This window comes from Fusarium odoratissimum, assembly GCF_000260195.1.
Source record: "Fusarium odoratissimum NRRL 54006 unplaced genomic scaffold supercont1.25, whole genome shotgun sequence".
In the NCBI taxonomy this organism is placed as follows: Eukaryota; Fungi; Ascomycota; class Sordariomycetes; order Hypocreales; family Nectriaceae; genus Fusarium; species Fusarium odoratissimum.
The window spans coordinates 242,047-261,807 of NW_022158778.1; the positions used below are offsets into that span (position 1 = coordinate 242,047).

At 49.2% G+C, this 19,761-nt stretch overlaps 6 protein-coding genes across 18 annotated transcripts; 3 read left to right on the forward strand and 3 right to left on the reverse strand.

The window, feature by feature from the left end:
* Window positions 1-2,994: 2,994 nt before the first annotated feature.
* FOIG_12179 (uncharacterized protein) lies at window positions 2,995-6,102 on the forward strand. 3 transcript variants are annotated; one of them, XM_031212980.1, is made up of 4 exons: window positions 2,995-3,387; window positions 3,440-3,811; window positions 3,969-4,698; window positions 4,894-6,084. In XM_031212980.1, the coding sequence occupies exons 3-4, from the start codon at window positions 4,210-4,212 to the stop codon at window positions 5,266-5,268; spliced, it is 864 nt and encodes a 287-aa protein (XP_031057276.1). In that variant the 5' UTR covers window positions 2,995-3,387; window positions 3,440-3,811; window positions 3,969-4,209; the 3' UTR covers window positions 5,269-6,084. The 3 variants fall into 3 exon arrangements, with proteins under 3 accessions (XP_031057276.1, XP_031057274.1, XP_031057275.1); XM_031212978.1 differs by having other exon boundaries at window positions 3,440-4,698; window positions 4,894-6,102; XM_031212979.1 differs by having other exon boundaries at window positions 2,995-3,811.
* Window positions 6,103-6,325: 223 nt separating this feature from the next.
* FOIG_12180 (uncharacterized protein) lies at window positions 6,326-8,693 on the reverse strand. Its single transcript, XM_031212981.1, has 2 exons — window positions 7,522-8,693; window positions 6,326-7,468 (listed from the first exon to the last, which is right to left on the reverse strand). Exons 1-2 carry the CDS (start codon window positions 8,281-8,283, stop codon window positions 6,821-6,823), a joined length of 1,410 nt encoding a protein of 469 aa, XP_031057277.1. The 5' UTR covers window positions 8,284-8,693; the 3' UTR covers window positions 6,326-6,820.
* Window positions 8,694-9,990: 1,297 nt separating this feature from the next.
* FOIG_12181 (uncharacterized protein) lies at window positions 9,991-13,632 on the reverse strand. Its single transcript, XM_031212982.1, has 2 exons — window positions 12,254-13,632; window positions 9,991-12,199 (listed from the first exon to the last, which is right to left on the reverse strand). Exons 1-2 carry the CDS (start codon window positions 12,726-12,728, stop codon window positions 11,049-11,051), a joined length of 1,626 nt encoding a protein of 541 aa, XP_031057278.1. The 5' UTR covers window positions 12,729-13,632; the 3' UTR covers window positions 9,991-11,048.
* A 1,226-nt stretch (window positions 13,633-14,858) lies between these two features.
* On the forward strand, window positions 14,859-16,188 carry FOIG_12182 (uncharacterized protein). Of its 2 annotated transcripts, none has more exons than XM_031212983.1 (2): window positions 14,859-14,974; window positions 15,028-16,188. In XM_031212983.1, the coding sequence occupies exon 2, from the start codon at window positions 15,170-15,172 to the stop codon at window positions 16,094-16,096; it is 927 nt and encodes a 308-aa protein (XP_031057279.1). In that variant the 5' UTR covers window positions 14,859-14,974; window positions 15,028-15,169; the 3' UTR covers window positions 16,097-16,188. The 2 variants fall into 2 exon arrangements, with proteins under 2 accessions (XP_031057279.1, XP_031057280.1); XM_031212984.1 differs by having other exon boundaries at window positions 14,919-14,942.
* Window positions 15,022-17,237, reverse strand: FOIG_12183 (40S ribosomal protein S18). The gene is made up of 3 exons (XM_031212985.1): window positions 17,070-17,237; window positions 16,789-16,919; window positions 15,022-16,732 (listed from the first exon to the last, which is right to left on the reverse strand). The coding sequence occupies exons 1-3, from the start codon at window positions 17,106-17,108 to the stop codon at window positions 16,432-16,434; spliced, it is 471 nt and encodes a 156-aa protein (XP_031057281.1). The 5' UTR covers window positions 17,109-17,237; the 3' UTR covers window positions 15,022-16,431.
* Window positions 17,238-17,362: 125 nt separating this feature from the next.
* On the forward strand, window positions 17,363-19,753 carry FOIG_12184 (uncharacterized protein). 10 transcript variants are annotated; one of them, XM_031212995.1, is made up of 4 exons: window positions 17,363-17,482; window positions 17,713-18,060; window positions 18,111-19,311; window positions 19,388-19,753. In XM_031212995.1, exon 3 carries the CDS (start codon window positions 18,162-18,164, stop codon window positions 18,540-18,542), a length of 381 nt encoding a protein of 126 aa, XP_031057291.1. In that variant the 5' UTR covers window positions 17,363-17,482; window positions 17,713-18,060; window positions 18,111-18,161; the 3' UTR covers window positions 18,543-19,311; window positions 19,388-19,753. The 10 variants fall into 10 exon arrangements, with proteins under 10 accessions (XP_031057291.1, XP_031057288.1, XP_031057283.1 ...); XM_031212992.1 differs by having other exon boundaries at window positions 17,363-18,060; XM_031212987.1 differs by having other exon boundaries at window positions 17,363-17,983.
* Window positions 19,754-19,761: the final 8 nt, after the last annotated feature.

Consider the following 19,761-nt stretch of genomic DNA (forward strand, 5'->3'; position numbering starts at 1 on the left):
CTTGCTTGGACCCTGAATTTCTGGCAAGATGCGATATGCGAATGTTAGTCAGCCTTGATTGGAAATGACTGTCGATCATTTTGTCTCGAACATGGCCGATCAAAGCCGAGCCCTTGTGTCCTCTTACCAGAAATATCACCTTTTTAGCGCCTCAGTGTCCGAAAGACTACAAGGCAGGGAGCCGGTGACAAAGCCAGTCGTGATTAACTGATAATAATTGGCTGGACATGGCAGATCTAGAAGAGGCGCCCCAGCTTCCACTCCCCACGTTGACGGGCAGAACGGAGAAGGCAGGTCGGCAGCGCCACGAATTAAGGACGGAAGCTAGGCTAGAAGAGTTAGGAAACGTGGCTGCAACGAGCCAGCGAGCCTCGGTGGAAGTCCCACAGAATCTCGGCAGCCCCTAGAGTAGAAATAACTGGACAAGGATCTGGCTAAGTACGGAGCGCGCTGCGGTATAGAATCATCCACCGTGGAGATGGAAAAAACCTGCACAGGCCAACACGGTGGAACTTCAGGTGGCGTGAAATGAATCGTTCTCCAGTCTCAAGAGCTTCCAAGATTCGAGAAGAAAGTGGCAACAACCTAGCGGAAGACGCTCAGGGAATGATGAAGCGCCGAGGAGCCGCAACTCCTAGCCTACCTACCATATGTATTTACGCCACGAACTTTAGCGATGTTCCGTTCCGTTGGTGGTCCGATAGAAATTACCCAGAACAGCAATGGCATGAATGTAATGTTAACAATGAGCGCACTCGGTATGAGGACTAACAGAATCCTGAGCTGTCTGAATTCCTCGTCTTTTCCATAAAGACTGAGGGGTTGCGGATTGCTCAAGTGACCAGAGAAGAAAGCATGGCCGTGCACCGGCCGAGCATCTCGGAGCTCAAGGCCAAGTGAAACAGAAGACCCCTGAAGCAGCGACCAGACGGGAAGGTCACGAGACCATTGAACGGCAATTGACCACATAGAGAAGCTCAAAAGAACAAGACAAAGAATAACACAAGGGTCCCAGCTTGACACGCAACAAACAAACCCAGTAAGCAGTGGATTCGGTGGGTAATGATTTGAGCTTGTCTGTTAATCATAGAATTTTCTGCAGCCCAGCCGCTGCTTGCCTCAAGGCTTAACCCGACTGCCTGATCAAGTGAAGCCCGTTGGTGATCCTCTAAGAGTGCAGCCCATGTGGATCGGCAACGGATTGGGTGAGTGGAAGAATTGCTTCAAGGTGGAGTTTGAGAGGGAACCGAATGAGCCAACCACATGTCATGTAAAGGGGAAGTATGTAGTATGTAGATGACTAGTCAGTGATGAGACTGGACCTGAATCACAAATCATCGATGGGTGCCCTTTGGCGAAAGGTAAAACTTATAATGGAGGGGCGGGATGATGCTGCTGTGAAATGTTCGTTCCTAAGTCAGGTAGAAATAGCTGCTGAGAGACGATGCAAGATGATATTGAAATGCTACCGTTGGTAGGCGGGGAAATGGTTGAGCGCCCGGCTGGGCTAGTGATCGTCTAAAACGTGCCCAGTGTTGTGCAAGAAGATCATGACCAACATAATGCTGTTCATCACCCATCAGGCAGAAGATGAGCCCTTTCAGATACATACCTTGCATGGATCGAGTTTTAATCGCAGCATTATCCGTACAGTACATACGATCGGATCGGGATAAGAAATCCATCGTCAAAATTGCCAGCATCAACTCAAGCCCCATGTTCTCGGCCCTGTAATTTCTGTGTCATGGCAATCATGATATCTCGGATCCTGTCAAATCAAAAGGCAGAATAGAAAGCAAGCACCGATCCATTTGCATGCATACCTAGGGAGGTAGCGTTGGACAGGGGCGGGCGCGATGAAAGAGAGGACGACGCACGATGATATTGCTATGAAAAGAAACAATTGTCGATACACGTCAATAGTATGTTCGTATGTACAGCCGTGCATGTAAGGCAAAAAGTATGTGCGTTGTATTGCAGATTGCTGAGATACCAGTGAAGAGTGAACGATGGGACGCTGCAGCTGCAACCGCATTTGTCGAATTGCAACTGCCCACTGTTACCGTTAATGCCAATGGAGGCTTGGGAGGTCTACCTACCTACCTACCTACCTACACCTTAAGGTACCTAGCTGGTAGACTGGCTACTGGGTATTTCGCCCAGCAGGTACCGCTCTGCCCCTCTTTCCCCAAAGATGGGTTCTGTCCTGAATCCATCATAAGCGTGTTCGGCAATCTATGGGTCCTTTACTGTTTTGTACGTAACAGTTGGCTCATTTCCAAACATCATCAAAATGACCAAAAGATAAAAGATTCAGCAACGGACAACAACTAACGTTCGGCGATACCGTTGTCTTCCCTTCCCTTATTCTGTTTCGGTAGTCGCCGGCTTGAGCTCAAGTGCTCCGAGTATGGTGTTGCGAGATGACGGTGAAGAAACTCCGCTGTCTCTGCCAGTCAGAACACAACTCAACCCAACACAACCCAACAACAGACCAAAAACTCCCTGTTGCAAAGCCGGGAACCGCAGCTGCCCAATCAAACAACATACATCCGTAAGAAAGGCTCTAGTGGCTCGACCCTTGAACCTTGCAGAGCGCTCTGGCTTTGACTTTGGCCCCAGGCTCCCTATCTAGCGGAAACATGCTTGGCCTAAAGAGCGCGCTTGTCCAATTGCCGCCCTACGATAGTCAGCCCCGCGGACCGGACAAGTTGGCCACACATATTCATTGAACATAGCCGTTGCCGTTATACAGTATAATCAATCAAGATCCGACGGGAACAGGCATGCTTGTTCAGACGGGAAGACCTCGAAAGTAACAGGATTCGGAACTCAAGGAGAGAATGTCACGGACCTTGTGGCTCAAATATGCAGCCCGTTACCTGACTCGAATGCTCCGGTTCTTGATTTAGCCGAAATCCTGTTGTCGAGAACACAACACGCAGACACGAGCACAGTATCCGAGGGTAGGTACGTAGTGTATCACCACATGGAACCGGCAGTACCACCCACAGCCGGCATTCGAGATCAATTACCTACTACAGATATTTTCATTCAAAGTCCTCGTCGAACCCTGTCATCAAAGGATAACCACAAGCTGTCCGTCACAATGAATCGCTTGTCGTAATGCTCTTGTAGCGTACGTACTCTGTAGATGGTTGACATACAGGGGCATAAATCTTTGATCGACCAGGTCAACCCACCGGATTGGATTCTGTCTCCAGCGAACGCCGAAGCCATCCAACCAGAGCGCCGAGATAGAAAACATCCTGTCCACAGTTACGCACAAGTATCGAGCAACTGTTCTGTTTATCTCTCAAGACCCTTTACCGTATCCGGATACCGCGAGCTTTTGACTGAGTCGCGAGAGTCCTGAATTACATCACGGTATGAAAATCGCAAGACATGATCTTGTTATGTGTGGCATTGACCAGACAAGGCAAGGTAGAGCGTCCGACACCTGTCAAATTGCATCAGCAAAGGGAGGCTCTTGAACAGGGACTCTCGACTACCCCGATTCTGGACAGCTACTGAGACATTATTGACCGTGAGCCGTTGAGACGACGCTCAAGAGGAGAAACAGCGACAGCGACGCAGCAAGGGCAGACCCCGGTCACTGCCAGAGGGCGCTTTGCTCCAAAAGTCAAGCCAAGCAGCAACTACAACTTCAAGCCACGCCCACTCCATCATCAGCTCCACCGCCTACCGCCTCCCATCTCCACATGCAAGAGAGGCCACATCCTTGTCATGCGCTAAGAGTCAAGTGCTGGGCTAGCACGTTAGGATCCCCAGTCAGTTCTGCAGACAAGAGGTACGTACCTCTTCCGCCCCCGGTCTCCACGCGACGGTGTTGCCCGCGCTGTGTTCCCAGGATCTACTCCCTCCTTGAGCCAGTTCGCTTTGGTTTAAACTCTGCGTGGCCCGCCCTTGCTCAACTCTTGCTCATCTAACTTCCCGTTCAACTACAGTCGTAGCATATCAAAACCGAATCGATCATATATCCCTACCTATCCGTACAGATAACTCTACGCCACTTCCCCTCTCTGTCTGTCCAACCACTCCCTCGACTTCTAAGCGTTGTGCAAATAAGCAGCAGCCATCTCCTGTTTCCCATAGCGAACTTGCATTTGCTACGATACAAAACGTCACGAGCTAAAACACACTCTCTCTTCCGCATATCAACAATTACTCTCCACTCAATCCACGATAATGGCTGCCGACCTCATTATGCCCACTCTTCCGGGCGACCAGCACTCACGCCATTTCTTTCCCCAGCAGCGCCCTACGCATCAACGGAATCAGTCATATCAGATCTCGGTTGGACCTCAAATTTCACCCATCAACACCAATGAGTCCACCAGCCCCGACTCCATCTCGTCAACTCCCACTTCTCCCAGAGCGCATCATGCACGACAGACTCGACCCATGTATATGCCTGCAGCTCTGCGCCCTAACTTGTTTCCATCCAAGACCAATAAAATGCCCATTGATGATGCTGCTTCTACTTCCAGCACCGAGCCTGATAGCGCCCTGAGACGTACCAACAGCAGCCTCATCAACCTCCCCGGCATGTCCGTCTTCGGCAACAAGCTAGCGCGTGTTTCAACCGGCGATAGCACTCAGAGCAGCATTGACGGCGATTTCGATCCCGAGATGTTCCCCGAAGTCAAGGCTCAGCCTACTCGCAAGCACTGGAAGGTCAGTAAAGCAAAAACAAACCGTCGCTCCATCTTCTTCGCACAACATCTACTTGCATGCGCCATTGTCTCAGATGTATTCAACGCTCCTATTCGTACAACCCTAGACCCCCTCATGTCTCACCTCACCTCACCAGTTGCCAGCATATTTCGCATTCTTTCTTTCCTACAGTCAGCTAACATTATTCTTCTGCAGCCCGATGCCGAATCTACTGTCTGTGATGACCCGACTTGCAAGCGGACTTTTAGCTATTTCACTCGGCGTCACCACTGCCGAAAGTGCGGCCACATTTTCTGCGACTCACATTCCACCTTTGCCGCTCCTCTCGATCATGATGCCAAGTTCAATCCTCGCGCTCCTCTTTTCCGAACCTGTCGCCACTGCTGTGAAGAGTTCAAGAGTTGGTATACACGAAATAGCAGCCGTGCTTCGAGTGCCGCCTCTTCGGATGCGCCCAACCCTACCCCCTCAACTCCCATCGGTACCGGTTTTGGAGACGCCTCCGAACTGCCTCGTGGCCCTGAACTTGCTGCCAGTGTGCCTAGGGATTGGAACTGGAGCACTTTCTGAGCAAAACTCGACAGTCTTACTCGCTGCCGCCAGTATCAAACAACTGCCGACAACAGAGCTGTCTATCCAAAGACAAAAATATCCAGTACTTTGTCCTACTTGAGGCTGAGATCGTCCTTGCCAGCAGATACTCCTGTTTCAGTGTCATTCTCGATTCGGACTTGTTGGAGATTCGATACGCCAACACACCACTGCCCACCACGTTCTTTACGACACACCTGCCGAAGTTGCAGTATAAGATACCCGAAGCCGTCAGCTTCATAAAGCCACCACAGAAGCATTATAGATCGATAGAAATTCTCTGACGAGTGACTTGGATCATTGTCAAATGTCGCCAATCACCGCATCCTTCATCCTCTCCATTATACACGTTTCCTGCTGACCTTCATGGTCAAGCAGCGGCTCCGTCGGCCACTTTTTGGCCTTGCCCCTCGCATCTGGTTTTTATGAGTTCCTCTTATTTACAGCGAGGCGTCCTGGAAAGCAGACTCGATATGAGCTGCTACATTGCGGTTATTAGTCCTGGTATGATTACCTCAGCGGCCAGTCCTGTGAGAGAGCATATACAGAATGCTCCGCTGGTCATGCTATTTAATGTTTTGTTTTCTCGAAAGGCGTCTTATGAACTCCCATAGCCTGGTTCAAATTATAGATGGTTTTGGAATTTGCATTGCCATACGTGGCACGGAAGGGAACTTATGATATGATGAGAATTAGGTAGTTATTTGGCCAGATTGAGTTGGTTATGGTGCTGCCAGATCTCGATGGTCCGTTACTGTTATCAACTAGATTACAAACTACAAATTTCCCCACCCATTTTCATATCTGTCATTGCTCCCTGTGAATTTGAGCATTCCGTTGGTGGTGATGGACGAAAGCTAACAAACCCTGGTGATATATAACTAGTTGATCCACATCTGTCGATGCAACATGAAGCACAAGTGATCACCCCTGTTCGGTATTGTAACGGTAAGAACTACATGACTATAAAGATCGGAGTCTCCGAGCTCCCAGTGTTGCCTGCAAGATACGTTACTGACTAAAGAGACTAAAGTTCGTGATAAGGATACTCCAATTCGGGTTTGGGAAAACACACAATGCGAGTTCGTCACTTATCATGAACGAACTTATGGCCTCCGTGTCATGATCCATTCTCCCAAACGCCATAGACAGGTTTGTCCAGGAACAGTCATACAAATGAGTACTACGGAACATACAAATGCCTAAAATCGAGAAGCCTCCTCCCTTAGGATTGGCACAATGACATTTCGATGTCCCTGAGAATCACGAACATTCGCTCAAAGCAATGCGTAACAAAACTCCAATTTGAAACTTCTTCTTGTTGCAACTCAGGCTGATATCAACTCGCTCTTCATACCATCCCACAGGTTATATCAGATTGGACTTAAGACACAAAACGCTTTCTAAATTTTGCTAGGATCAGAGAAAGAAATGGTCCGTTACCACCCAAATGAGAGACAAGACCACAGTTCTGTTTTCGTTATTCTTTTTATTGTTTCTTTTTATTTCCAATTCTTCCTCTTCAAGCCTTTCATCGTGACTTGCCATTGGCCTTCTTGGGTGTAGAAGCGCGCGAGGCCTCGTCCGAGGAGCCATTAGCCATGTTGGCACCATCGTAAATTTCCTTCTCGATGCCCTTGGCAGCATCCCAGCCGGCCTTCTCGGCAAGAGCAATGTTTGCGTTGACATCGTGGGCTCCCTTGTGAGAGGTCTTGCTGGCAGCGTTGCTTCGCTTGACATAGCTGGCAATGAAGAAGCTGACGAAAAGGTAAGTCAAAGGAGCAAGGTACAACACATTGAGCCATATAGCAAAGGTCTCGCCAGTGGTCATGATACATGGCTGAGTAATGTATTGAGTCTCCGCAGCGAAGGCCTCGGCGCTGACGGCCTGTGAGGCAATAGGGTCGGCACCCTCACCAGCACCCCAAATGAACTTCTTGAGGGACTCGACAGCGCCGTCAACAACGGTCTCTTGGCTGGCGTCAGGAGTAGCTGTAGTAGCGCCGACTGGAGCGGAGAGTTTCTGAATTATGGTGACCGGAACCTTGTAAGAGATGAAAGAATGAGCCACAGTGTTACTTGCGCCGACAAGGAATTGTGTGATTTGCATCGAGGTAAGTGTTCGCTTGACGGGAGTAGGGACTCGGATGTTAAAGGCAGTCAGGGTGTAGTAGAAATACTGAAATATGTCAGTTGTGATTCTTGATTTAGAGATTTCGGATAGGGACTTACCATGAGGGAGTGGATGAAGGAGTTGATAAGGACAAACTGCCAGATGGGTGCAGACATGTAACGCATACCAGCCCACATGCAAAGCATGGCTCCGGCGTGGTGGTATGTCTGGAGAGTAGAGCTAAGCTTGCCCTTGGCTAGAATGATGAATGTATCGAGGACCTCATAGAACTTGCTGAGATAGAAGATCCAGCCATAGTAGGCCAGTCCCTCGTTCCATAGACGACCCCCAACAGTTCCACTGGGCAAACCATCAACGATAGCAGCGTTCTCGGCAGAAGACACAAATGAGCTCGTGGTTTCGTTGTAGTAGACGGAGTTTCCGAGACCAGAGGACCCATGAAGACGACAGAAACTATCAGCCGTACCAGCAAGACCCTGGGGACCTGTGGGGTTGACAATGCTCCTCTTCATACCACCAAGCATGCCCCAGAATGTCCAAGCAGAGTAGACACAGAGGAAGACATTGTGAAGAACCACGAAGGCAAAGAAAGGACGGGTCTTGCTGATAGCCCATGGCTTCTTGCCGTTGGACTTGTTGTAGATGTTGAGGCTCTTGACAGTCACGGCGTATAGAATAGCAATGGTCAGGGGGACCTTGGCATCGAGAGCACCAGTAAAGATATGCTCGGGGATATTGAATGGCCGTAGAATTGATGTTGGAACCTCAGCGGGCGCAATGGGGGCTGGCGCATTTGCAGGAGGGAAGCTGAAGAGGCTCGAATCGGGCGTCGAGCGCAGCAGTTGGAAGTGGTCAGCCATGACGGCGGTTTATGAGTCTTGTCTGAGATTTGGTTGGTGAAAGAGTTAACGCAGGAGGTCCAGCTGATCAATTGAGCTTGATAGTCGTCTGCTGAAAGATGATAGTCAACCTGGGGTTGAGCCCGTGCAAATTGTAAAAGTGAAGCACAGATTTCGAGCTTGGGGGTGATGAGAATGAGTACCTAAGGTAAGGCAAGGTGAAGACAAATCAAGTTCAGAAGGGCCCAGCAAGAGAAGAAGAGACCACTGCAAAGGGCAAGAGGCAAAAGGCTGGGGTCTTATTCTTAAAGGGTGAAGGTAAAGGAGAAGACGTTGGCTTTAACTTCTTTTTTTTTTCTTCAAGTCCACCCCGGCTCAAGCTGGAGCGGACCGGAAGGAGGGGGCCTCGGATCTTGACTTGTAAGTTACCTTAGTACCCAAGGTAGTGAGTGGTCAAGGGGATCAATTGGGGGTCCGGCCTTCCTAGAATGGCCGGGGATTGGATCCATTGAGACCGTGCCTTTGTTCTAGAGGCAAAAGGCAGGTATGATGAAAGGGTCTTGTTTTCCAGAATATGGAACATGAAAATGGCACCTGTCTACCAAGTGTGGTACCCGTTGCCGCCGCCCGGGACGGGAGGACCTAAATGGGCTGCCTACCGTAAGTAAATACGCTTGTATTAACCTATCAATGCGAGGTTTCACTTGGCATGTGCACTTGAATCACTGTTGTGCTCGGTGTACAAGGGTACTTTTGGTATCAAGGGTCTCAACTACTAATTGAGTGTTGTTTTATATCCATACAAGTTGTCATCATGAAAACCTTTTTACCAAGATTGCGTGTTACAAACCTACATTACCTTATATAAAGTGGAATATTTGCATCTTGAGATATATCCCACGTGTTTTTATGTACATTACTACCGTATTTGTCGTGGAAATTGATCATCATGATTGCGACCTGTGGCTTTGACGTTGAAGCATTTGTGTGATACAGAAACAAGTCCCGGATATCATGGATGAATGTGGCAATGTGGGGCTGAAGCTGAGGCAGATGTGCCGCAACTGAGCCCTGGAATAACTTTCTACCTTACCTTGCCTTTCCAAAAACCAGCATCTTCAAACGGTGCAATAGCAATGATGCCAATAATAATAATAATTTAATAATAGGGGCTCATGATTAGCGATTGCAAAGTTCCGCCGGTCATTATCCTCCTAACAACTGAACTGCCTATTTCTGATGCCCTCGTCTAAGAGACAAGGGTCACCGTGGATCTCTGGTCGACGTCGACACTTGCTCCGGTCAATGATTGATTATTGGGACGGGGGGTTCTGGACTAGAGTACCATGGATCAGGGAGAATCTTTGATGGAAGCAGAGTTACAGATCAGTACATGCAAATGTTAGTCTCCCAGTATAGATCATGTGTGAGTACTATCTGTTATTATGTATTTGAGCACGCGGGGAATTGCTCTAAATCTGTAAACAGAGTGCGGCTACTGTCCATCTTGGAGGCTGATTTTTGTTGGGGATACGCTAATGCAATGACCATGTGGGACCCGTTAAGTCAAACTAATCTTTTTTTTTCCTTTCCTTCTATTGAGTGAAGCTATCAAATGCTGTCGTGTAAGTGGTTTTGCTTTGTGCTGTCGTGTGACTGTCTTTGAAACATTCTGGAGCTCAGCCGTTACGGTGTAGCTACAGGCTAACACTTGGTTGAGAACCGAGTGAGAATTTGGCCACACATTGTTAGTGCCGTTCCTGAATTATTGAGCCTCCTGTATCTCATAAGTGCTATGTTTGATATATATCTCCTTGCTGTCATAAAGGACTGCCACGAGAGAAATACACAATCACACAAATTTGTCCTTCTCTATCACCTGTCAAACCTACAGGGGCTGGAGAAGGAAAATATCGTCTTCTCAGGTTCTCTCCACCGTCGTCCCGCGGCTGTCCGAAAACCAAACCCCAGGATCCTCAACAAATCTACAATATCCATACGCATCGAAGCTCCTTGTTTCTGCGCCATCCATTCGCCTCTTGGCCCGCGCATCTTTACCCTCTTCCCGGCGCCTCCTCCGCTGTTCGACGTCTGCTGTCTCTCGTCAGAGGGTACTCCGTATCCGCCCCAGTCATCTTGTTCTTTCTCGCACTCAGTCCGTGTCTGTTTTGTACATGGTGGAAACTTGACTTCATCCCGCTGCCCGGCCGCCGTCCACCCGGCACGGAGTTGACATTGACAAGCCGTTGGTAGTTAGATTTGTCAAGTTGATTGTCATACAAAAATAAGCAGCATATAAGTCTTTCGGGTTTTTCCTGTTGATATTCATTCAATCCCATGTCTCTGTCCTTTTTCTCTTCATGCGAACAAGTTCGTCTTGTCAGTAGGAACCGGATTGTCTCGGTAATTGTGGATTCATCTTCCGTCACTCGGCCGGAGTGGAGATCGATCTGGCTCCGTCGGACTTGGAAGTCTCCTGATGTTACATAATACCGATTTCCCTCGTCCGTACACTCGGTAGCATTCATGTCAGGTACGCATGGCCAGCATGGCCAGGGATGCAGCTTGCCATCCACAGTACTACGACATTGATAATCATGCGACCAACACAAAGGCACCTCACATTATCTTTCATTATTGTAAAACATGGTAAATTCGTATCTGTCTGTAGCTAATAACCATTCCCATAATCATGCAATGCCGTCCTTGTTCGCGTATTCAAAAGTCAGTCTTGGCAATCTCTCATTTAGTGTACATCCAAACACCTCATACAAGAGTGATCCGGCTTAGAACCACTCTCCGCTTAGCCAACGGTTGAAGAAGTCAGAGGAAGCCTCAGGCTGGTCCATGGGCACCATGTGGCCAGCACCATAGATCTGCATGAAGGTAAAGTTACCGCTAGACTTGACCTTGCCGTACTCCTTGCCGTCGTGCTCGAGGTTCTTGATCTTGGCGTGGCTGAAATCCTTCTGGCCAGACCACTGAAGCTTGTCGGTCCATGCCTGGTTACCGAGCCAGTTGCAGATAAAGTCGGCATCACCAGCATAGATGAGAACGGGGATCTTGTCAAGAACGTTGGGGACGAGCTGGTGGTAAGGCTGCATCCAGTCGCCAGCAAAGAGGAAGTTTCGGTTGATGTCCATGTTGCAGCTGTCGTAGCTGCTGACCTCAACACCAAGAGCCTCCTTGACCTCTTCGCGGTTTAGGTAGTCGGCGATGTAACCCAGACCAGGATAGCAGAGGTTGGAGCTATCCTCACACTTGCCTCGAATGTCGTAGACATTCTGGCCGGTGCGCTGGTAGGGGCCCATCATGGCGTTGTTGCAGTAGATGCTGGCGGGGACACAAGACCAGGCACTGCCGGACTCGTAGCAACCCTTGATCAGAGACTGGCAGCGGGGCAGAGCGTTGTCCATGGACTGACACTCGCTGTCGCTAAGGACAGAGGGGTAGCCACCCTCACCGCAGGCCATGGGGCGGTAGTAGGCATACTGGGTGTAGCCATCAGTAAGGCCGTTGCCAATGAGAACACTCTTGAGGTTGATGTTACGGTCATCGTGAGAGAGAATCTCGTTGGCGAAGACAGGGATGTAGTGGCCAGCATAGGACTCGCCAGCAATGTGGAAGTCCTGCTTAGCATACTCGGGGAACTGGTGGAAGAACAGGGTGAGGAGAGCATAGATGTCCTTGCCGGCAGCAACAGTGTTGCTGACGGAACCACCGCTGTAGGAGTAGCCTACGTTGACGGGCTGATCAAGGAAGATAACGGAAGCATTGTTGTTCCAGGACTCGGGGTTGTTGACGAGCTCGATCTTCTTGTTGATGGAAGCAGGTCCAAGCTCAAGGAAGAGGCCAGTCAAGGAAGAGCAGCCAGGGCCACCGTTAAGCCAGAGTACAACAGGGTCGTTCTTGGGGTCGTTACGGGACTCGAAGAACCCTCCGAGGTGTTAGTTCAGCTACCAATTGGGCGCGAGTCGGGACAACAACTTACAGTAGAAGAGGTGCTTGTCTTCCTCCTCATTGTCAAGATAACCACTGTACTGCTTGACCTTGTCCACACCGAGCTTTGAAGGGTCGACTTTCTTGGCACGGAGGTTGAAGTTGTCGAGTTTTCCGCCAACCTCGCGATGCTTCTCGCCATTCTTCTCGACCCAGAGGGACTGGACATCAGCACCCTTGACGATGTGATCCCAGTGGGCATCGGGCCGACGGTTGGCCTTCTTGGGCTGGGTCAGGACCTGCTTCTTGAAAGCCTCGACAGCGTCGGGGGCAAGAAGAGTGACCTCGTCCCAGACAGCCTTGGCCTCTGATGAGATCTCGCCAAAGAACTTCTCGAGGGGCTTGGTCCAGGCGTTGACGTCGATATCGACAAGAGGCTTGGAGTCGCCGCCGAGAACCTGCTGCTCTTGCAGGCCGACGGCCGAAGAGGCAGCGCCCAGCACGAGAGCGGAAGTTGACAAACGCATTGTCTGCTGTTTGAACAGGCTTCAGTGACTGCTTTTGCTGAAGATGGCGATGAGACTAGAGAATGCGGAGGAGTTGTTGGACAAGAAAAGTGATGTTGTTGATGGAAGAGAGAGAAGTAAACGCGCAAGCCAGGCAAGCGACGTAATATGGCTGGGGAAGCTCCCCCAGACCGTCTGAGACCTCCATCAGATGGGACGCCGAGCAACGCAGCTGACCACTCAACACGCCCCGCGTAGCGGCTACGCTTCCTAGCGGCAGGGGCGATTCAGGCAGTTGCCGGGGAGCTCTGCTATCAGATAGCCACTGTAGCTACGTGTGTATCTGTTAGTGCAGCGTTGCGTGTCACCTATACGCAAGGTACCAAAGGACCAGGCTAAGCTAGGAAGGCGGCTTGCGCCAACAACTCAAATATCCACTTTATGCTCGATAACGTGACTCGACGACGCTATCTCACCCTGATGAGTCGTTGATAAGAGGTGTTCGGGATTTAACTCTCCGTTGAAAGGCTGCCTCGTGATGATGAATAAATGTTCTTGCCGATGCAGAGGATTATGGAGTGGCCAATGTTCTCTGACTTGAGCCATATTTCGCACCCTCAACTCACTCCATGATCCCCAGCAATTATTTAGGTGTAGCCAGGGTGTAAAGCCGGTGCCGGTTCAGTGACGTAGACGATACAGGACCCGTTTGCTGTGTCACCGTTCACGTCTGAACTGATAATGCACGCACTAAAACATGGTCAGAGGTTGATTACGATTCGGTTCAAGTGTGTCTCATTCATGGTTGTAAGCTTGCCAGAATCGGAGAGCATCCATTCTCACAAGGCAGCTTGCTCAAATGACTCTGGAACGCAAAGGGGACTGGATTTGCTTTTAGTCATGTACTTTGTTTTAATGGTAATAAACGTCCCTTCCACCACAACCTAGTACCTGAGGCGACCGCAATCGGCATACCAACATGGATGCAGCAGCTCTAGGCATGAAACATGAGTGAGGCGGCAAGTTGTAACTGATAGTTAGACGGGGTCATCATGGGCCAAGGATTAGGTTCCCAGCTTACCCTCTGCATGGTTTAGCATTCTATTAATATTCCTTGTTCAACTTTGGCCGATTATTCAAGTTCCTACCTACCCTATGTCTGCAATTGTATCGAGGAGGCAGTATATTACTCCTGTTACATACCAAAAAGACAATAGCTTCATCGATGTCCATATAGCTTACCTAGTTTCTCCTTTTTACTAATTTTGCCAAAAGTTGTCTAGGTTAAAACAAGCTCGAGCTTGAGCACATACATCTAGAGTACGTGCTCAGATATTACCCTTGACTGAGCTTCCACGCCCTTCGACTTAAGCCAATGCATAAACATTACTTGGCTGGGTATCACTTAACTTTTCTCGAGGAATATCCTGGTCACTAGAGATCATGTAGGAATCGTTCTCTATTCGTGAGAAGCACATATACGTCCCTATTCATAGGTTTCCACCAGCTTGGTTTCTAAACTACATGGTCAGCCACTGAGTAAGAAGCAATTTCAGAGCGGCGGCCCAGTCAAAACGATCGATATTTCACAAGTCATTCAGCAGACGAAAATGTATTGTATATTGGAGTTAGTCTCCAGGAACACGCAGCAATGAGTTGTCTCTGTTCAAATACTGCTATAGGATCAAGGTAGTTAGCATATTTACTCAAAAGCATTCATCCTATGCAGAAACCGTAGTTAGACCGGATGCTAACAGCTCACCACACGACTCAGTCTTCAGATAGAGGCATAAGCAGTTATCATTAGACCTTGTTCACCAAATGAAGAGTCAGACCGATGGCCAAGACATGTCATATCATACGAGGCGAGGTGTATGTTATTCACAAGCTTGGTGAAATGAATCTAGCCTGTGGCTAAGATACAGCACGGTTATTACTTATGAAATGATTAGGGAGAAAAATCAGTCGAGGGCACCAAGGGGATATGCCATGTCCATAGCAAATCTTGCGATTCTCACATCATGTAAGTTATGTTGATTCTAGATATCAGCAGGTTTAGCCCATCCGCATTATTCCAACAATTACTACATAAGTATGAGAACAGGAATCCAATCAAGGATGACATGGAGGCTTAGCATATGCCTTATTACCGAGAAAGGGGAGAATGGGTCATTATAAGTGGTAAAATTTAATAAATGGTTACGAGGTATGATACATATCGTTATGACTCAAAAGGTATGACGAAGGCCTTCCTATCTTCTTTATTGGTGCGGGGCATTACGCAGTAGGAAATCCAAACCTGACTGATGGCGGGGTCCAGAAAAAAGTTCTGGTAAATCTAGAAGGTGAAAGTGCCTACTGTCTTTATTAACTACCTCATTTCTACTCAAGGCTCAGCAACTCATCGCAGCGTCCTCTGTTTCCCTTCTAAGTTCTTCCATCTCATAAATAAATCGCCTACCATGTCTCGCCTGATCCAACAACCATCCAACCAAATCAGGCTCACAAACGTCTCCCTCGTACGCCTCAAGAAGGGAAAGAAGCGCTTCGAGCTCGCCTGCTACAAGAACAAGGTCCTCGAGTGGCGATCCGGTATCGAGACAGATCTCGATAATGTTCTCCAGATCCCAAACGTCTTCCTCAACGTGTCCAAGGGCCAAACGGCGCCTCGTGAGGATCTCGACAAGGCCTTTGGCAAGGGCAAGTCCACAGACGACATCATCCTCGAGATTTTGAAAAAGGGCGAGATGCAAGTCGGCGAGAAAGAGCGCGCGGCGCAGACAGAGCGGGTGCACAACGAGGTTGTCAGCATAGTCGCCAGCAAACTGGTCGATCCGAGAACCAAGCGCGTTTACACATCTGGCATGATCGAGAAGGCTCTTGACATGCTCAGCTCACAGGCTCACACCGCGACACCCGACAAGAGCGCTGCCGGAAGTGCTACTGGAACACCTGCGACTGGAGAAGCGGGCGAAGCTAAGCCCAGGGCCCAGCACAACTGGACGGGCGTTAGCACGACCAAGAGCGCAAAGAGCCAGGCTCTTGAAGCTATGAAAGCTCTCATCGCTCATCAGCCCATCCCAGTAGCGAGGGCACGCATGAGGCTTCGTATCGCCTGTACCACCAACGTCCTCAAACAAGCTGTGAAAGGAGCAAAGGGGGCCAACAAGGAAGAAGACGGCGAGCAAAAGGCCGTGGGCACAGTCAAGGACAAGATTCTCAGTTACGTTGAGCAAGTCGAGAGTCAAGATGTCGTTGGTTCGGAATGGGAAGTGGTAGGCTTTGTAGAACCTGGGGCCTTTAAGCCCCTATCTGACTTTATTGGCAATGAGACCAAGGGACAGGGAAGAGTTGAGGTTTTGGATATGGCTGTCACGCACGAGGATTAAGTAACAAACACACTTAAGCAGTCAAAAGAGAAATCATGATACCCTTGCCTAGAATCATCCAGTATCTTTTCCTTTCCGTAGCGATACCCATGTTGACCCCAGTTTACCCTGTCGTTGACTTCGTAGAGCCATAAACTTCACGTGCTTGTAGCATGGACACTTCCTGCTCCCTCATTGAACATCTTTACTTGAATACTTTTGATTCGTGACTCTGATCTAGAGTACAGCCCTTGCTTTGGCTGCATATGCCAGAAAGCAAACCTCTCAAAATGCTCAGAAAGATGGAGAAACCAGCCGTCACGCCTGTCCACCCATAACCAACACCCATAAAAAGTTTAACCACCCTTCTTCTTGGAGACACCGACGGTCCTGCCACGGCGACCAGTGGTCTTGGTGTGCTGACCGCGGACACGGAGACCCCAGTAGTGTCGGAGACCACGGTGGGCGCGGATCTTCTTGAGGCGCTCGAGATCCTCACGGAGCTTGGAGTCGACACCGTTGGCAAGAATGTGAGAGTCCTTGCCATCGACGATATCGCGCTGTCGGTTGATGAACCACGTGGGGATCTTGTACTGGGTAGGGTTTTGGAGGATAGTGACGATTCGCTCGAGCTCTTCAGAGGTGAGCTCACCGGCGCTATGAATTATTGTCAGTATATTTTGAGTATCTCGTAGGTATGAAAACTCGCGTACCGCTTGTTCAGATCGACATCGGCCTTCTTGCAGACCAAGTTGGAGTATCGGCGACCGACACCCTTGATCTTGGTCAAGGCGTACATAACCTTTTGCTTTCCGTCAACATTGGTGTTGAGAAGACGGAGAATCTGTCCATCGTTAACATCTGCTTCTCTGGGGTTTCATTTCTCATGATCGATTTCGATGCACACAACGCTGAACAGGATGGCACGAGCGCATTCGAGCGCAACGGTGTCGAATTCGATATCGATGAAATGATGCTGGAGAGGATGACTTACGAACTGGAAGTTCGACTTCTCTCCCGAGACGAGCGACATGATGGGCAACTTCTACCGGGCAGTTGCCGTATGCTCGTTGAATTCGATGATCGGGTGTAGAAGATAGAAGACTGAGTTGCAACCCTCGCTTATGGTGAAAAAAGCTGTGGGTACTAGGGCAAAGGAGCGCACAACTTGGGTGCGGATGGTAGTTGATCCGTGTCCAGAACTAAGCCTATCTAAGAAGTCACGTGAGCTATCTGATTCAGAGCTTGGGTCTCAGTCTCCCTGACTCATCCAATCTGAACTCAAATTTTTATATCATACGATTTACTCAGGTTCAACGCTCAGAACCACTACAAATAAGTGTACTTTAGGAAGCGCCTCGGGTCTGCATCAGGCTCCAATATGAAGGACTTCAATTATCACGCCAGGTAGGATATTATTCATCATATGCTGTCAACTTGTGCAGCCCAACATCCGTACTTTGTCGTCTTTTTCCATCGCTCGGTCAGCTCAGCTCGCCAGCTGATCTTGAGCCGGATACCACACCTCAGTGCTGGTACAAGACAAGACCAATATTGCAACGTTTTTTGAGTACGGAGTCTTTAGTGTTTTCACCAAATGGAGTCTTCCGTAATTTGACTGTTGTTACATTCCCTAGATAATTCTAATCTATTCCCGTTCATTTGTGTACCAGCACGCATCCTTCTATGCATAGCCTGTCAAATCAATCTGTCCATGAGGACAAGCATTAGTACGTCTATCCCTTACGCCTTGCTCCAAACTTGGGCCAAGTCATTTCCTGTTCTGCACATGTAGTTGGATGTCATCGTTCTCGCAAATTCTCAGCTTCCATGGCTCCTTTCTGGCCACCTAGAATTCGTCAAGCGGGTCGTAACCCTACCGACATCAGCATTAAAGGGAGTCTCTCGGTGAGGAAAAACAAACCTTTTCTTTCTTGAGTTGATGAGCAAGCATCTCTGAGAGATTCGCTCTGTCGGTCTCAGCGGTGAGATTGGTGCTCCTTGTTTGAAGGTGGGTAACTGACACCTCTTTGAGGCCCCGAATGGTCAAAATCTCGTCCAATCCCAGAATGTCGGTGATCCTCACATGACGATAAGAGAGCGGGAAGAATTGCTTCATCAGATCGGCTCGTGGACTGAGGTTGGCAAGTGTGGATTTCGAGACGCTGATGGTCAAACCCTCGAGCTTATCACATTCTGCAAGCTTTTTGAAAGTTTTTGCCGACTTGGGTCCGCACCAGTGAACCTTGATGTCACGGACATTCTGCACAAGCAGTGGGTTGCTGTCGAGGTGATACAAAAGTTCGCAGCAGCAGCGGAAACGGACAGCCTTCTTCCGAAAGAAGATGCGAAAGAATTCGTGGTTGAGTGCTGGACCCAGGATAGATGGCAAAGCCTTCATCTGAGGAGTGTGGAAAGACCCGAATTCGCGTTCCAGCTGTGGACAGTTGCAACTCACTTTTCGTGAACTGGGTTTGATACCCTTCGATTTGAAGACGGTATCAACCATCAAGTCAACAATATACTCTCGGATCTCGGCAGGTAGTCTCATGAAAGGAAAACCCTCGATGGGCGGTGGTCGGTCTAGGTCAGGGAGTCACCCGCTGCTTCTTGGGAACGGACGGTCAGATACTAGGGGGATTGCTTACCGGCAATTTCGAGGATCTCGGTGCACATCTCAATGATGTCGACACAGGTCTTGGACTCTTGGGGGTCCTTGTTGATCATGCGCGCGCACTTGGCTATCGTTGCAGCAACTGATTCTCTACGGCGAGGACTCAGCCGGACCATACTTCCCAGCTCTCTCGCGTCGATGACTCCGGCGTGAAAGCTTTCCAAACCCTGAAGGAGGACTTGAATGTTCTTGGTCAAGCCATACCGCGTATGTACGGCCTTGGACTTGAGGGCATACCAAGACTTGCTCGACATGGCGACGACAGTAGGGGAACACGATATACCCGAAAGTGGCGACGGTGGTGTGTCGATGCAGGTGTGAGGAAGCAAGTCAGGGAAAGATGATGGTGTTGAGAAGATTATGAAGCAAGCGAAGAGAATATCTTCAAGTGAAGGAGCTCACCAACCCAGGCGCCTTTTTGATTCAGTAACTCAGGCAATGCCTAAGGTACCTAATTCAATGTTGGGATGGAAATGGATGGGGTCAATCACAGTGGAGGTCCATTGTGGTCTTCGCAGCAGGAGCCTGCGCGCAGTGTCAAAATCCGCCTTCACGCGCGCGCGTGCGTACTTACCTCACATTAACCTACGAGATGGTGCCTTGACAACAGGAAAGTTACTGACCCGAGTCAATGACAGGTACCAACTTTGGTGGAACCTCAAATGATTGAGACCATATCAAAGGCGAAAGAAGATGCGGTTAGTAAAATGGCTGTTCGAGCTTGGTGAGATGCCAATAACGCAGCGCAAACAAGCGGCAGTGACATTAGCGGGTAAGCGCAGATACATAAATGATGATAACGACGATAATACGGAGCGGAGTTGCAGTCCATTGGTGCACCGACAGGTATATATCCATAGGTTTACTCTGTGTCACATCCGAATTTCCACTATCAAGTTATTTTACAACTCTTCTGTATCTAGATGAGTACTAGGCACATCTAAGCGTTTAATTAACGTGTAAACGAGTTCTGTTCTTTGTTATATGATTGTTCTGGTTCCTGGTTATCAAC

Excerpts from the sequence above, each read along its gene's own strand:
- FOIG_12183 (XM_031212985.1), bottom strand. The coding sequence starts at position 17,108 with ATGTCGCTCGTCTCGGGAGAGAAGTCGAACTTCCAGTTC. Across the intron at positions 16,920-17,069 it reads AGAAGTCGAACTTCCAGTTC|ATTCTCCGTCTTCTCAACAC; the intron begins GTAAGTCATCCT and ends AACGATGGACAG. Across the intron at positions 16,733-16,788 it reads GATGTCGATCTGAACAAGCG|CGCCGGTGAGCTCACCTCTG; the intron begins GTACGCGAGTTT and ends AATAATTCATAG.
- FOIG_12179 (XM_031212978.1), top strand. The coding sequence starts at position 4,210 with ATGGCTGCCGACCTCATTATGCCCACTCTTCCGGGCGACCAGCACTCA. Across the intron at positions 4,699-4,893 it reads CTACTCGCAAGCACTGGAAG|CCCGATGCCGAATCTACTGT; the intron begins GTCAGTAAAGCA and ends ATTCTTCTGCAG.
- FOIG_12182 (XM_031212983.1), top strand. The coding sequence starts at position 15,170 with ATGTCTCGCCTGATCCAACAACCATCCAACCAAATCAGGCTCACAAAC.
- FOIG_12180 (XM_031212981.1), bottom strand. The coding sequence starts at position 8,283 with ATGGCTGACCACTTCCAACTGCTGCGCTCGACGCCCGATTCGAGCCTC. Across the intron at positions 7,469-7,521 it reads CCTTCATCCACTCCCTCATG|TATTTCTACTACACCCTGAC; the intron begins GTAAGTCCCTAT and ends GACATATTTCAG.
- FOIG_12181 (XM_031212982.1), bottom strand. The coding sequence starts at position 12,728 with ATGCGTTTGTCAACTTCCGCTCTCGTGCTGGGCGCTGCCTCTTCGGCC. Across the intron at positions 12,200-12,253 it reads AGACAAGCACCTCTTCTACT|GGTTCTTCGAGTCCCGTAAC; the intron begins GTAAGTTGTTGT and ends AACACCTCGGAG.
- FOIG_12184 (XM_031212987.1), top strand. The coding sequence starts at position 17,906 with ATGGCTCCTTTCTGGCCACCTAGAATTCGTCAAGCGGGTCGTAACCCT. Across the intron at positions 17,984-18,110 it reads GCATTAAAGGGAGTCTCTCG|GCCCCGAATGGTCAAAATCT; the intron begins GTGAGGAAAAAC and ends CACCTCTTTGAG.